Source organism: Mastomys coucha, unplaced genomic scaffold (genome assembly GCF_008632895.1).
Source record: "Mastomys coucha isolate ucsf_1 unplaced genomic scaffold, UCSF_Mcou_1 pScaffold22, whole genome shotgun sequence".
Taxonomy (NCBI): Eukaryota; Metazoa; Chordata; class Mammalia; order Rodentia; family Muridae; genus Mastomys; species Mastomys coucha.
The window spans coordinates 255,459,040-255,471,539 of NW_022196905.1; the positions used below are offsets into that span (position 1 = coordinate 255,459,040).

At 46.7% G+C, this 12,500-nt stretch overlaps 1 protein-coding gene across 1 annotated transcript in view; it reads left to right on the forward strand.

Annotated features, from left to right (window-relative positions):
• The window catches only part of Bco1 (beta-carotene oxygenase 1), a 45,859-nt gene that overhangs the window by 13,267 nt on the left and 20,092 nt on the right, over positions 1 to 12,500 (forward strand). The window contains exons 3-6 of the mRNA XM_031337237.1: positions 3,039 to 3,168; positions 6,471 to 6,618; positions 8,568 to 8,715; positions 11,424 to 11,647. Of these exons, the coding sequence (XP_031193097.1) occupies positions 3,039 to 3,168; positions 6,471 to 6,618; positions 8,568 to 8,715; positions 11,424 to 11,647 (650 nt within the window). The remainder of the gene's footprint in view (positions 1 to 3,038; positions 3,169 to 6,470; positions 6,619 to 8,567; positions 8,716 to 11,423; positions 11,648 to 12,500) is intronic.

Here is a 12,500-nt window from a genome sequence, read left to right on the forward strand (position 1 = left end):
CCGGGTCTCTGGCTTAATGTGCTCTCTGGAGTTAGGCGATCCACTTGCAGGGAAGGGGCAGAGGAGGCAGTCAGTGTTCTTAACCACTGAGCCATCTCTCCAACCCCAACAACTTAGCAACTTAGGTTTTTTTTTTTTTTTTTTTAATTCAAAACATTTCTTTATTTTTGACTTTCTATTGATCCCTTGTGAGTTTCACATCATGCACCCCAATCCCACTCATTTTCCCATTTTTTTTATATCTGTTCCCCACACTTGCAACCTCAACCTCCCCCTCAAAAGAAAAAGAAATAATAATCATCTTTCTCTGAATGCTATGTCATGTGTGTTATATACTGTAGCTTTTTTTTTTCCTTTGGTTTTTGGCTTTTGTTTTTCTTTTAATTTATTTATTACTATAAATAAGTACAATGTAGCTGTCTTTATATGCACCAGAAGAGGGCATTAAATCTCATTACAGGTGAGCCACCATGTGGTTGCTGGGATTTGAACTCAGGACTTTGGAAGAACAGACAGTGCTCTTACCCACTGAGTTAACTCACCAGCCCTGGCTTTTGTTTTTTTGAGACAGGGTTTCTCTGTGTAGCCCTGGATGTCCTGGAACTCTGTAGACTAAGCTGTCCTCGAACTCAGAAATCTACTGTAGCTTTCATAGCAAGGTTATTATTGTTTCTTTTTCTTTTGAGTGTCATGTGTGTTACAAGCATCCTTACTTGCAAATGTTTATAAATGTATCTTTTATTTGCCTGTATGGTAAATGTCATCTCTGAGACTTCCTGTCTCTGTCTGCTAACCTAGGCCTAGTCCTGGAAGCTTCTAACCCCTGTACAGTCTAATCTAGGCCTAGGGTGTTTTCAGCCTCTGAGATTTGCTGCTGAATAAGCTCACCTTTTCTAGCTCTTTCTGAACTCTGGCTGGCTGGTCAGCTCAGCTATTCTGGCTCAAAACTCCCTACCACACTAACTGATTCAATTTGGCTTCTTTCAGCTTCTCCTGAATTGCTCTGCTTGGCTTCATACTAACTTTGGCAAAGTGTTCTAATCTTCTGACTCATTCTCATTCTCTGGCTCATTCTGTCTTCACCTCTATCTAGCTTGTTCTCTCTCATTGCAACCTGGCTCTCTCTAACTAACTGTCCTAGTAAAACTGACTCCTCTTCTCCCTCTCTGCACTGTTCTCTTAAGTAGCTTCCCTTTCCTTTATTCTCATGAGAGTTGAGAATATCTTATTCTGTCAAATCTTTCTCTGATTCATCACCTTGTCTGCCACTCAATTAGAAGTCGCTTTCAAACATGGGTGCTTCCTTCTACAAAGTAACTTTACCTTCAGTGTTTGGGATTAAAGGTGTGTACTAAGAGCTAAGCCACACCACAACTAAAAACAGCCTTTTTCAGCAAATAACACAATCTCAGGGTTCAAAGTGTGATCTAATATCCTGTAACAAGAGTTCATTGCAATGAGTTATTGATCTCCTTCTAGGCCTCTGGCTTCTGCAACACTATCAATACTCACTAGAACTCTTCTAAGGTATCCTGTTGTTGCCCTGTGTCATGGATATTCTGCAGCTTTGAATCTGCAGGACCAGGCCCTTCATGGGCATGATGGAGGCATCAATGGGATAGATCTTGGAGTGAGCCAACTCAAAGCCCTGGATCTGGGCCTGGATGGTAGCTGAGTGGATCAACCTGCCAGCTCTCCCTTACCCATACCACCAGAGACAGCTCTCCAGCACTGCCCTGGCTAGCTCACCCAATGCCACAGCCAGCAAGGGGCAGGACCTGCTCTCCACCTCGCATGCCCTTGAGGCAAGCTCACCTACACCCACAACACCAGGGTCAGCTCCACTGTGCTGCGCAGACAAAAATCAGGGCTGCTATCCTGAGTGCTGCAGCAGGTGAGGGACAAGGCCAGCTAGCTCTCTGGCTGTCATGTTTTCTGGGCCAGCTCTCCCTCCATCTGTCAAGGGGAAGGGTGGAAGGGGCAGGATATTTCATTCTATATTTTACTTATTTGTGTGTGTGTCTACAAGTCCATGCATGCATGGGGTGTGGGTTCTGGGGATCAAACTTAGGTCGTCAGACTTGACACCAGTGCCTTTATGCACGGAGCCATCTCCCCCCACATCCCCTTCTCATCTTTTATTTTATCTTACTTAATTTTTATGACCCATCAAGTCTAGTTAGTGCTGCCCATGTATGCTGTAGGTGTGGGGCAGTCCACTAGAGCCTGGGACCACACTTCTAAAGAGAACTGACTCTCTGTCCCTCTGCCTCTCTGTCTCTGTCTCTGTCTCTGTGTCTCTGTGTCTCTGTATCTCTGTATCTCTGTGTCTGTCTCTCTGTCCCTCTCTCTCTCTCTCTCTCTCTCTCTCTCCCTCTCCCTCCCTTCCTCCCTCCTTGCAGCCAACAACTGCCAATAGCTCTTCATCTAAGAGTGGAGGTTGTGGGCTCATCTCTATGCATGTCGACTGTCTTAATGTCATGCAGGCTGAGTCCCTGAGTTCAGCAGTTCTGTTGAATCCAGAAGGCACTCTTTCACTCTGTCCTCCCAGCCTCTGGCTCTTAAAATCAAAGTCATCCTTTCCCTCCCTGCCCACCTCCACTCCCTTCCCATCTCTCTCCCCCTTCTTCTCCCCCTCCCCCACTCCCTTCCCATCTCCTTCTTTCTCCTCTCCCTCTCCCCTCTCCTTTCCCTCCTCCACCCCATTCCCTTCTTATCTCTCTCTCCATCCCCCTCTCCCTCATCTCTGCCTCTCCTCCCCCTCCCCTTCCCATCCACCTCTCCCTCTCTCTCCCTTTCCTGCCCTCCCACCCTTCTTTCTCTGACACACACAAAACACATCCACTTTTTAAAAAAAATATGTGCAAATGAACTTAAACTTCAAATTCCCTTCTCACTGTAGTACACACTTGCATGAAAGAGGTTGGTCTGGGTCAACCAACTTTCCTCTGAACCTTAGTAAAGCCCCTAGAATGGCTGATATCAATTTCATTGGTCCCCAAAGGTGCCAGGCTGACAAGTGTTTGCTTCTGTTTCAGGGGAGGTCTTCTACAGGAGCAAATACCTGCAGAGTGACACGTACATCGCCAACATCGAGGCCAACAGAATTGTGGTGTCTGAGTTTGGAACAATGGCCTACCCAGACCCCTGCAAAAACATCTTTTCCAAGTAACATGACCTTCTGAATCTTGACAAATTCATACTTTTGGATATTTCTGATGGTCAAAACAGCCCACATTTTCTCCCCTATTAGTTTTCGTTGGGGTAGATAAAAACCCCAGCTAAAACCATGTGGCCGGGTGTGACCACAGATGACATATGCTTCTTGATCAATGACAACGAGGGAAACAAAGAGCATTTGACAAATTGTCAGATGTTCACTTGCCTGGCTGGATAGAGAGTGTTTGGGCATTATCGGTCAAAGTTACAAATGTGTGTTCCCTTTCGTCTAGAGATACACTCGCTTGTGTCTGAAATGACAAATAGACAAAGTTATTCCTGGCTATGTCATTTGTTATGATAAACGCTGCAAACAGCCCAAATGTCATTGCCAGAAGTCTGGTTGAATACAGAGCAGTAAAACTGTGTAAGAGCGAGCCTCGGTGAGGCTGAAAAAGCATGAGGCCACTAACTGTACACATCAGTCCTAAGATGTATTAAGTTAAAGTGTTGTTGAGGATGATGAGGATGGTGATGATGTTGTCATTGTTTTAAAGCAGGGCAGGGCTGGTATCTTAGGATTTCTATTACTGGGGGAAAACCACCATGACCAAAAAGTACGCTGAAGAAGCAGCATACACTTCCACATCACTGTTCATCACCAAGGAAGTCAGGGCAGGAACCTGGACACAAGAGCTGATGCAGAGGTCATGGAGGGGTGCTGCTTATTGGCTTGTCCCCCATGGCTTGCTCAGCCTGCTTTTCTTATAGACCACCAGCCCAGGAATGGCATCACCCACACTGGGCTGGGCCCTCTAATCACTAATTAAGAAAATGCCTTACAGCTGGATCTCATGGAGGCATGTCCTTATCTGGGGCTCCTTCCTCTTTGAGGACTCTAGCTTGTACCAAGTTGACACACAAAACCAGCCAGTACAGCTGGGTAGATGACTGGTGGTGGGTCAGAGCACTTGTTGAGAGAAAGCATGGAATCCTGAGTTCAAGTCCCTAGAACTAAGCATGGTCACAGTATGCATGTAGTCCTAGTACAGCAGTCTGCAGACAGACAGCCTAGCTCCAGGTCTTATCAAGAGAGTGATATAAAGAGTTAGAGGCAGGGTATCTGACATCTGCTTCTAGTCCACTATGCACATGTGCACAGGTACATGGACCTGCACACAAATGAACTACACACACAAGCACATACACACACATGGATACATACACACATGCACACACACATACACACACATATACACATCCATACACAGACACACACACACATGAACACAGACACATACACACATGTACACACATATATATACACATACACACATGCATACACATGCATACACACACAGACATACACACATGAACACAGACATATACACACATGCACATACTTATATACACACATACATATACAAAACAAACACACATGTACACACATATATACACATACAAGCACACACATACACATATACACATACACACATGTACATACACATGTACATACATACATATACATGCATGCATACATGCACACATACACATACAAACATCCATACACACATACATGCACATGTACACATATATACATACACATACACACATGCATACACATACATACACACAGACATACACACATGAACATAGACATATACACACATGCACATACATATATACACACATACATATACAAAACAAACACACATGTACACACATATATACACATACAAGCACATACACATATGTACACACATACACACATGTACATACACATATACATACATGCACACATACGCATGCATACACACATGCACACATACACATACAAACATGCATACACACATACACACATACATGCACGTACACACACACATACATACACACACACACCTCTTTCTCAGAACAAGGCACATAAGTGCACTCTGTGTCCAGGGAGGAAAAAGGCAGAAGTCAGTCTAGGTGCATTTTTGCTTGCACAGGGCATAAAGAGATCCAAGAGGTCAAGGGGGTGGGAAGCTGAGGAATGAGAGAGAGGGTGGGGAGATTTTTCTGGAACACATCTGAAGTCATCTGGGTTATGGAGCAGATGTGTGTATTACACATTCAATAATTAAATTCTTGGCTAGAGAGTCAGGCCTGCTCTCCCTATCTCCCTTCAGATACGCTTCAGAGAGCTATGGAAAGATTCAGGGTGGATTGCCAAAGATAGGAAAACTGCCTCTGCTCTTCTGAGGCTGACATCATCCTTCCCTGGAACAGGGCGACTTGCCCTTGCAGATGGGGCTGAGCTGGGGTGGTGTAAACAGAAAGAAGGAGTGGGGCTGGAGGACTTCAAAACCTTACCTGGAGGAGAATCCCTGCAGTTGCATTCTCTGCCGCTAGGGGGAGCACCACTCAACGCTTGCATTCAGTCTTTGCCATTTGTACCATTTAAACCGCCTTGGGTTCTCTTCCTGTTTGCAGTTGCCATTTGGTGAAATGAACCCTGAGTCTTAAATAACATGAGCTTTTGTTTCCTTTTTGCCAAAAATTAAGTCCAAGGCTGAGGCTGAAGCTCAGTTAGTAGAATGCTCACACAAAGCCCTGGGTTTGATCCCCAGCACAAGCTTAAATCAGACATAATGGACCAGCGCTCCAGGTCTGGACAGAGTCTCTCATTAAAATTGTAGTTTAGGTACCTGACAGCAACTCAGCAGCAATCCTACTGTCTCTGGGTCACACAGCTTTTGGGTTACACGCATGTGTGTGGCCATGACTAGCTACACACTCAGAAGGTGAGGCAGAAGTTCAAGGACATCCTTGGGTACATAGCAAGTTTGGGGTTAGCCTAGGATGAATGAATCCTTGTTTCAAAAGAAAAAAATCAACAAATAAACAAACAACACAAATAATTTCTTGAACAAATTTTAAAAACTCAGTGGGGGTTCAGATCTTGAACGTTTGCTAGGTTTGGGGAGTATTATAGGTACAGGTCTGGTATCTGTATGGCTACTTAAAATAATTAGAAGCATACCAGTTCCTGCTGGCTCTAGTTGAAGAGACCACTGCACTTCTAACACTCAGGGGAAGTGTGGTGTGGCCACACTGGCCAGCACCTCACTTGCTGACTCCACGATGTGGAATGTGCGGGGAACCTGATACCTGAGTCCCCCAGATTCCTCAAGTAACCCGTTGAGACCCAGAGTCTTTTCTCTACTGCTGAAGTAGAACTTGTTAAATGGTGAGAAGGCAGATCACAGAGGGCAGAACTTCCCAGCCGGCCAGGCACAGCCTCTAATGTGGCCCGCTTTCTCTCTTTCCAGAGCTTTCACCTACTTGTCCCACACCATCCCCGATTTCACAGACAACTGCCTGATCAACATTATGAAATGTGGAGAAGACTTCTATGCGACCACAGAGACCAACTACATCAGGAAAATCGACCCCCAGACTCTAGAGACCTTGGACAAGGTATGGTAGGCTTACAGTCAGTGTCCATTCCTGGCCCAACAGAAACCCCACTCCCCACCCCCAGGGGGGAAGGCAAGCTGCCCACAAGCCTCCGCCGATGTCTCAGCTGCCTTAGCACGGGGTTTGTAGTTACACTTAAGCAAGAACTACACGTGTCCGTCTTTGTGGCTGCCCTCACTCCCAATGGTTCCACATACAGCACAGTCATGTGTTGTTTAAGTATGTTTCAGTTAATGACAGGACACATGCGTGATGGGGATGCCAAAGATGGTTCCATCTAGGGACACTGCAGCTATCTTATCGGATAAACTCTGTAATGTCCATATGGTGAAATCTCCTATGATGACCTTCTCATGTGTTTCCATAGGGCTAGAGAGACGGCTCAGTGGTTAAAAGCATGTACTGTGCTCTTTCAGGTGATCTGAGTTCAGTTCTCAGCACCCTGGTTGTAACTCCAGCTCCAGGGGAATCTGATGCCCCCTTCTGGCCTGTGTGGGTACTGCACATGCTCGCTCGCACACATACGCTTTAAAAATAGACATTAAAAACAACTCTTTAGAACATATCCTTGTCCCTAAAAGTGGTATAGACTTAAGTGGCTTAAAATAACAGAGGCCTACTGTCTTGTATTTATGGAAGCCACAATTCTAAATTCAATATGTAGAGCCAGGCTCTGGCAGGCTCTAAGGGGTCTCCTTCCTGTGTCTCCCAGCTCCTGGACTTCCCATCGGCCCTCGGTGTTCCTCAGCTTATAGACTTATCACTTTAGTCTCCACCTCCTCAGTCCCATGGTATTCCCTTTGTGTCTGTGGACTCCAATTCCCCGTGTTCTATGAGCACGCAAGTCAGAAGCCCGCAGCCCACGTGGTAGGGCATCATCTCGTGGTGATTACACATTCAAAGACGCCGCTGCCACGTGAGATCACATTCACAAGTGCTAGGGTTAGGACTTCCTTCTGTATGTTTGGAAGATGGTACAACTCAAAACCGTGCCCATATAGCTCTTATAGGACCCAGAGTGTTCTACCCACAGTGACCTGCAGAGGGAGGTATTACTCAGAGAGCAGCAGACACCAGCAGACAGAACCACTTTCCTGGGCTAAGATTCCCATGAAAATCTATAGACCCCCGTGTCAGTTTGTTCCAGCTAGTTGTCCAAAGCCACAATGATGTCATAAGGCATTTGAGCAAGCAATCTGCTCAACTGAATGCCTATCTTAGCCAGGAAATTATATCAGTTCCTTGTAAACTGGGTGGCAAGGGCCCAACTGATGCATTCTGGGAAATACCGGAAGGCCCGAACCCAACCTAACTCTTGGCTGCCTTTGTTATCCTGGTGAAGGGCAAACAGCTAATAAGTACCTAGCCATCGCATGGTTCTCTGGCTTTGGTCTATTCTGAGCAGGGGTCATCGTTCAACTTGTTAGTAGAATTCCTGCTTTAAGTAAATGGATTTAGAACTTCGGTTTCCAGAGTATAATCATGAGAGGCGTGGAGAACTGTGTCTCTGCCTCTGTGGACTCCAACAGGGGTGAATTGAAAGGACTTAATAGGATCGGCACAGGGAAGTGGTTGAGACTGACTGGAAGATGTCAATCTATCTACCTCCACCATTGCTTAGAGCCTTCTTTCATGAGGCACCCTGCCTCTGTACTGAGGATCCTGACAAGACCAGGATGTAGAATGAGAACTACAGGCACAAAAACAAACAAACAAACAAAACATGCGGCTCACTAGCTCCCCACAACTGACTTCTGTCACAGAAGTAATACAAGCTCATATCAGGTCATGAGAGTAGACCTTTCTTAAAAAGTAAATTATGTCTCTTTCCTCCCAGTCAGTAGGTATTCAAAGAGATCCACCCTCCTTCTAGGCTGAGACCCAGTCAGGTGTTCACAGGATCCCATCTTCTCATCTTTACAAAGCAGAGTGGCTATTGTATTTTACAGGTTGATTACCGGAAGTATGTGGCAGTAAATCTGGCTACCTCACACCCTCATTACGATGAGGCTGGAAATGTCCTTAACATGGGCACATCCATTGTGGACAAAGGAAGGACAAAATACGTGATATTTAAGATCCCAGCTGCAGCACCAGGTAAATCACACTGGGGATCTAACAAAGACAGCTGGGTGACCCTGACTGAAGAGTCCGCATTTGTGCTTGTGACGCACTTCATAGATTATTCAGATGACCTTAAAGTCGGTTTTGTCATTTAGCCGAAGGCAAACGTTCTTTGGGGAAGAACTCAGTTTTCTTCTTTAAACATAAAAGAGACATTTCTGAGATTATTTTGAATAAAAGAAACACTGACACTATTTTAACTTTCTGTTTTTTAGGCTCCGATTCATGAATTCACTATTTTATCTATCCACCCACCCATCCACTCACCTTCAGTCTACACGTTCACCTATTCACCTATACTCTCATCCATCCAACTATCCATTTATCCATCCATCTACTCATCCATCCATCTATGCATTGATCTACTTGCCTAACACTCAATCGTCCGTCTTCTCATCCATTCGCCTACCCCTAAACCATCCACCCCTCCATTTATCCACTTATCCATCCATCCGTACACACAACCACCTATTCACCTATGCACAGATCCTCACAGCCATCCGTCCACCCACCCACCTATGTATTCAATCATCTATCTCTCCACACATCTTTTCAGCCTATTCTAACCTTTTCCCTAGCTACTAGTTTAGTCATTTTTAAAAGTCTTCTGGCAGACTTTTCATATGCCAAGATTGTGCCACCCCCTCTATCCCACAGCCAGGCTCCCAGGGCTGTTGGGGTGCTCAGCCCTGCTGGGATCCACTCCAGATCCACACCCTGTTCCCAGAGCCTTCTGGACCTCCTCCTCTCAGGGCCGGGTCCTGGAGCAAAGCCCAGGCCAGTGATTGCATGTTCCCGAGGGGGAAGAGGGTGAGGCTCCCAACCTGTGTTTGTCTAAGACCCTCCTGGTTGCCACACCCAGCAGATGAAGCCTTCAAGGGTGTTTGACCTGACCTTCTGGCCTAGGGAACCAGTTTATATCTGTGACCCTGATAACACCTGCCTGCTCCCTATCCCTACCAGCTGTAGAAAACTACCCAGCTGTGACAGAAACTGGAAGCACAGCTCCCCCCAGGTCACAAGGTGCCATGAATATTACTAAGTGAAACTGAAGTTACTCAAACTGATAAAGGATGAGTGGTCCAGTCCAGCATCTTAGAATTCAGACTAGGGTCCTCCTGACGTTTTTATTTGCTGCCTTATATCACAGGGGACTGTGAGGCTCAGATTAGGTGACATGGTGTTGGTCACATGGCTTACCGGAGCCCTGTCATCATGCAAGAGGAGGGGGCAGGGCATTCTTGCTCTTCATGCCAGACCTGGCTTTGTGTTCCTCTTCATTTGTAGAGAAAACTAGCCCACAGCCCCACGGTGTCCCCTCCCACCAGCCAGCTGTTTACAGTGTGCACAGGTGGCCACAGTGAGGTGGGGACATTGACAGGGAACTCATTATAAACCAGCCCCAGGACTGGGTGGGGAGCCTTTTGCCCAGGGCTGATTCATGCTTACAAAGGACTCAGAAAACAGAGCACACACTCAGTGCCAGCAGAGGCCCATGAACTGTGGTTAGAACAGAGGTCCGGTGTGGACCTCCCACCCCTCCCCCATGCCCTACTGCTTGCTTTTCTGGGTATTCCCCACTCCACCCCCAATAGCACAGGAAGAAGTCAGCTATGACTTGGATCATTGTGCTAGACCATTCACCTCATTTGCCCATCTTGTGAAATGGGCATCCTACAGCTTAGCCGAATTTCCATAGTACATCATCATTCACCCTGTCGGTAGAGGGCTAGACTGCTAAGCATGAGGATTTGAGTTTGATTCCCCAGAGCCCCTGTAAAAACCCAGATGTGGTGATGCACAGCTGTAATCCTAGCTCTGCAAAGGCAGAAGAAACTAGTGAGGTGAATTCCTGGAGCTCACTAGTAGAATATGCGGACTCCAGGTCCTAGTGAAAATGAACCCCTGTCTGAAAAGGAAGTGACAGCTCAGGTTGTCCTCGGTGCCTGCGCCTGGGCATACTTACCTCACCCCAAGACACAAGGCAGTCTGTCTTCATCACAATGGATAGTCCTCTGCCGGGCAGTCTACAATGGGCAGCCTTAAGAACAATGGATAGAAACCCTGAGGAATAAACTGTGTATGCTGGCTCCCCACAAAACAGAAGAGCTGTGGGAAGGGTGCCCCTGGGAACCTTGGTAGAAATACAGTCTGGGCCCTGCCCTAGGAACACATTAACCTCTGCATTTGATCACTGTCCCCGCATGATTCATGAGGATGTATATTCAAGGCTCTGTAGCAAGGATCAGCACTCTTTTTTTTTTTCTTTCTGCCAAAGGACCATGCAGTAACTAAACTATACAAGGCCCTGAGGACCAAGTCTCTGGCGTTTATCACAGAGGCTCACCTGGGCTACTGTCCCTGGAAGCAGTAGTAGTCAGACCTCATAGAAAGCAGTGGGCGTCCATCTCTACATGAGATTGTATTTGTGAAGGCAGCTGGAGGCTCAGCATGGTCCCCCCGCTGGTGTGGAGACCGTTGGCCCCTCAAGGCTTCCCTGGGTGAGACATTGGTTTTTCAGGCTGGAAATCCAGAGTCCGCCACAGTCTGTGGACTCTAGTGGGAGTCTCTCAGTATCTGGGCCTGTGGGTTCTTCATGGGCAGTTCTTTCTCCTGAGAACACAGTCAGGCTGTGGATGACAGTGCTATACGGCTAGATTTCCAGGTTTGCTCTTCTCCAGGCGGCAGGAAGAAAGGGAAGAGCCCCGTGAAGCACGCTGAGGTTTTCTGCTCCATCCCCTCGCGCTCGCTGCTCTCTCCCAGCTACTATCACAGCTTTGGCATCACGGAGAACTATGTGGTGTTTCTGGAGCAGCCTTTTAAATTGGATATCCTGAAGATGGCCACCGCATACATGAGAGGAGTGAGCTGGGCTTCCTGCATGTCTTTCTACAGGGAGGACAAGGTGAGGCCTCCCTGTCTGTCTACCCCCCAGCCCTGGAGCACTGGCAGGGAGGCCACCCTGAGGGGTGCTTATGGAATATTAGCTGCCATTTACTCCCGTTGCAGGCAGCTGTCACCATCTAGAGAGTTCTGATGTTGGGATGGGTCATTAGAGTGGTCCTGAGGTAGGATATCCCTATTTCCAAATGCAGACTGTCCTGGGAAATGGATGTGATCTTGGGCAGACAAAATCCCCCAAACTATCCATAGATGCACAGCCACTATGGGATCAAGCCCTTGTCTGTAGCTGGAACCTACAGTCTTGGGGGGCTTAGCGAGTCCTGGGTACCTGTGAGCTTACATATCAGGATGACACTGGGTTCCACAGATGTGGAGTGAAAACATCTCCTTCAGTTAGGGGCACGTGTGTGTTCTATGCACAGGCACATGAACGTGTACACGTATGTGCATGCACGGATGGATGTTAGACACATGTGTGTGTGTACAAATGTGTGTATTTGTTTGCTGTTGCTGCTTCTAACAAACGTCCATCGATTCTCAGTGTGACCTATTCAGATAATACACCAGTATAGAAAGCCATACATAAAATCCCTTTCCTGGGCTGTTGATGTAGCTCAGTTGGTAGGGTACTTGCCCAGGATACACAAAGCCTTGGGTTCAATTCCCGGGACTGTATAAATTGGGTGTTGTGGTACATGCCTGCAATCCCAGAACTCAGAGGAGGCAGAGAATCAGAAGTTTAAGGTCATCTTTTGCTACACAGCAAGTTCAAGGCCAGCCTGGGCTACATGAGATCTTATCTCAAAATAATATTTTTTTAAAAAATTCCTTTCCCATTAGACTTCCCACCATCT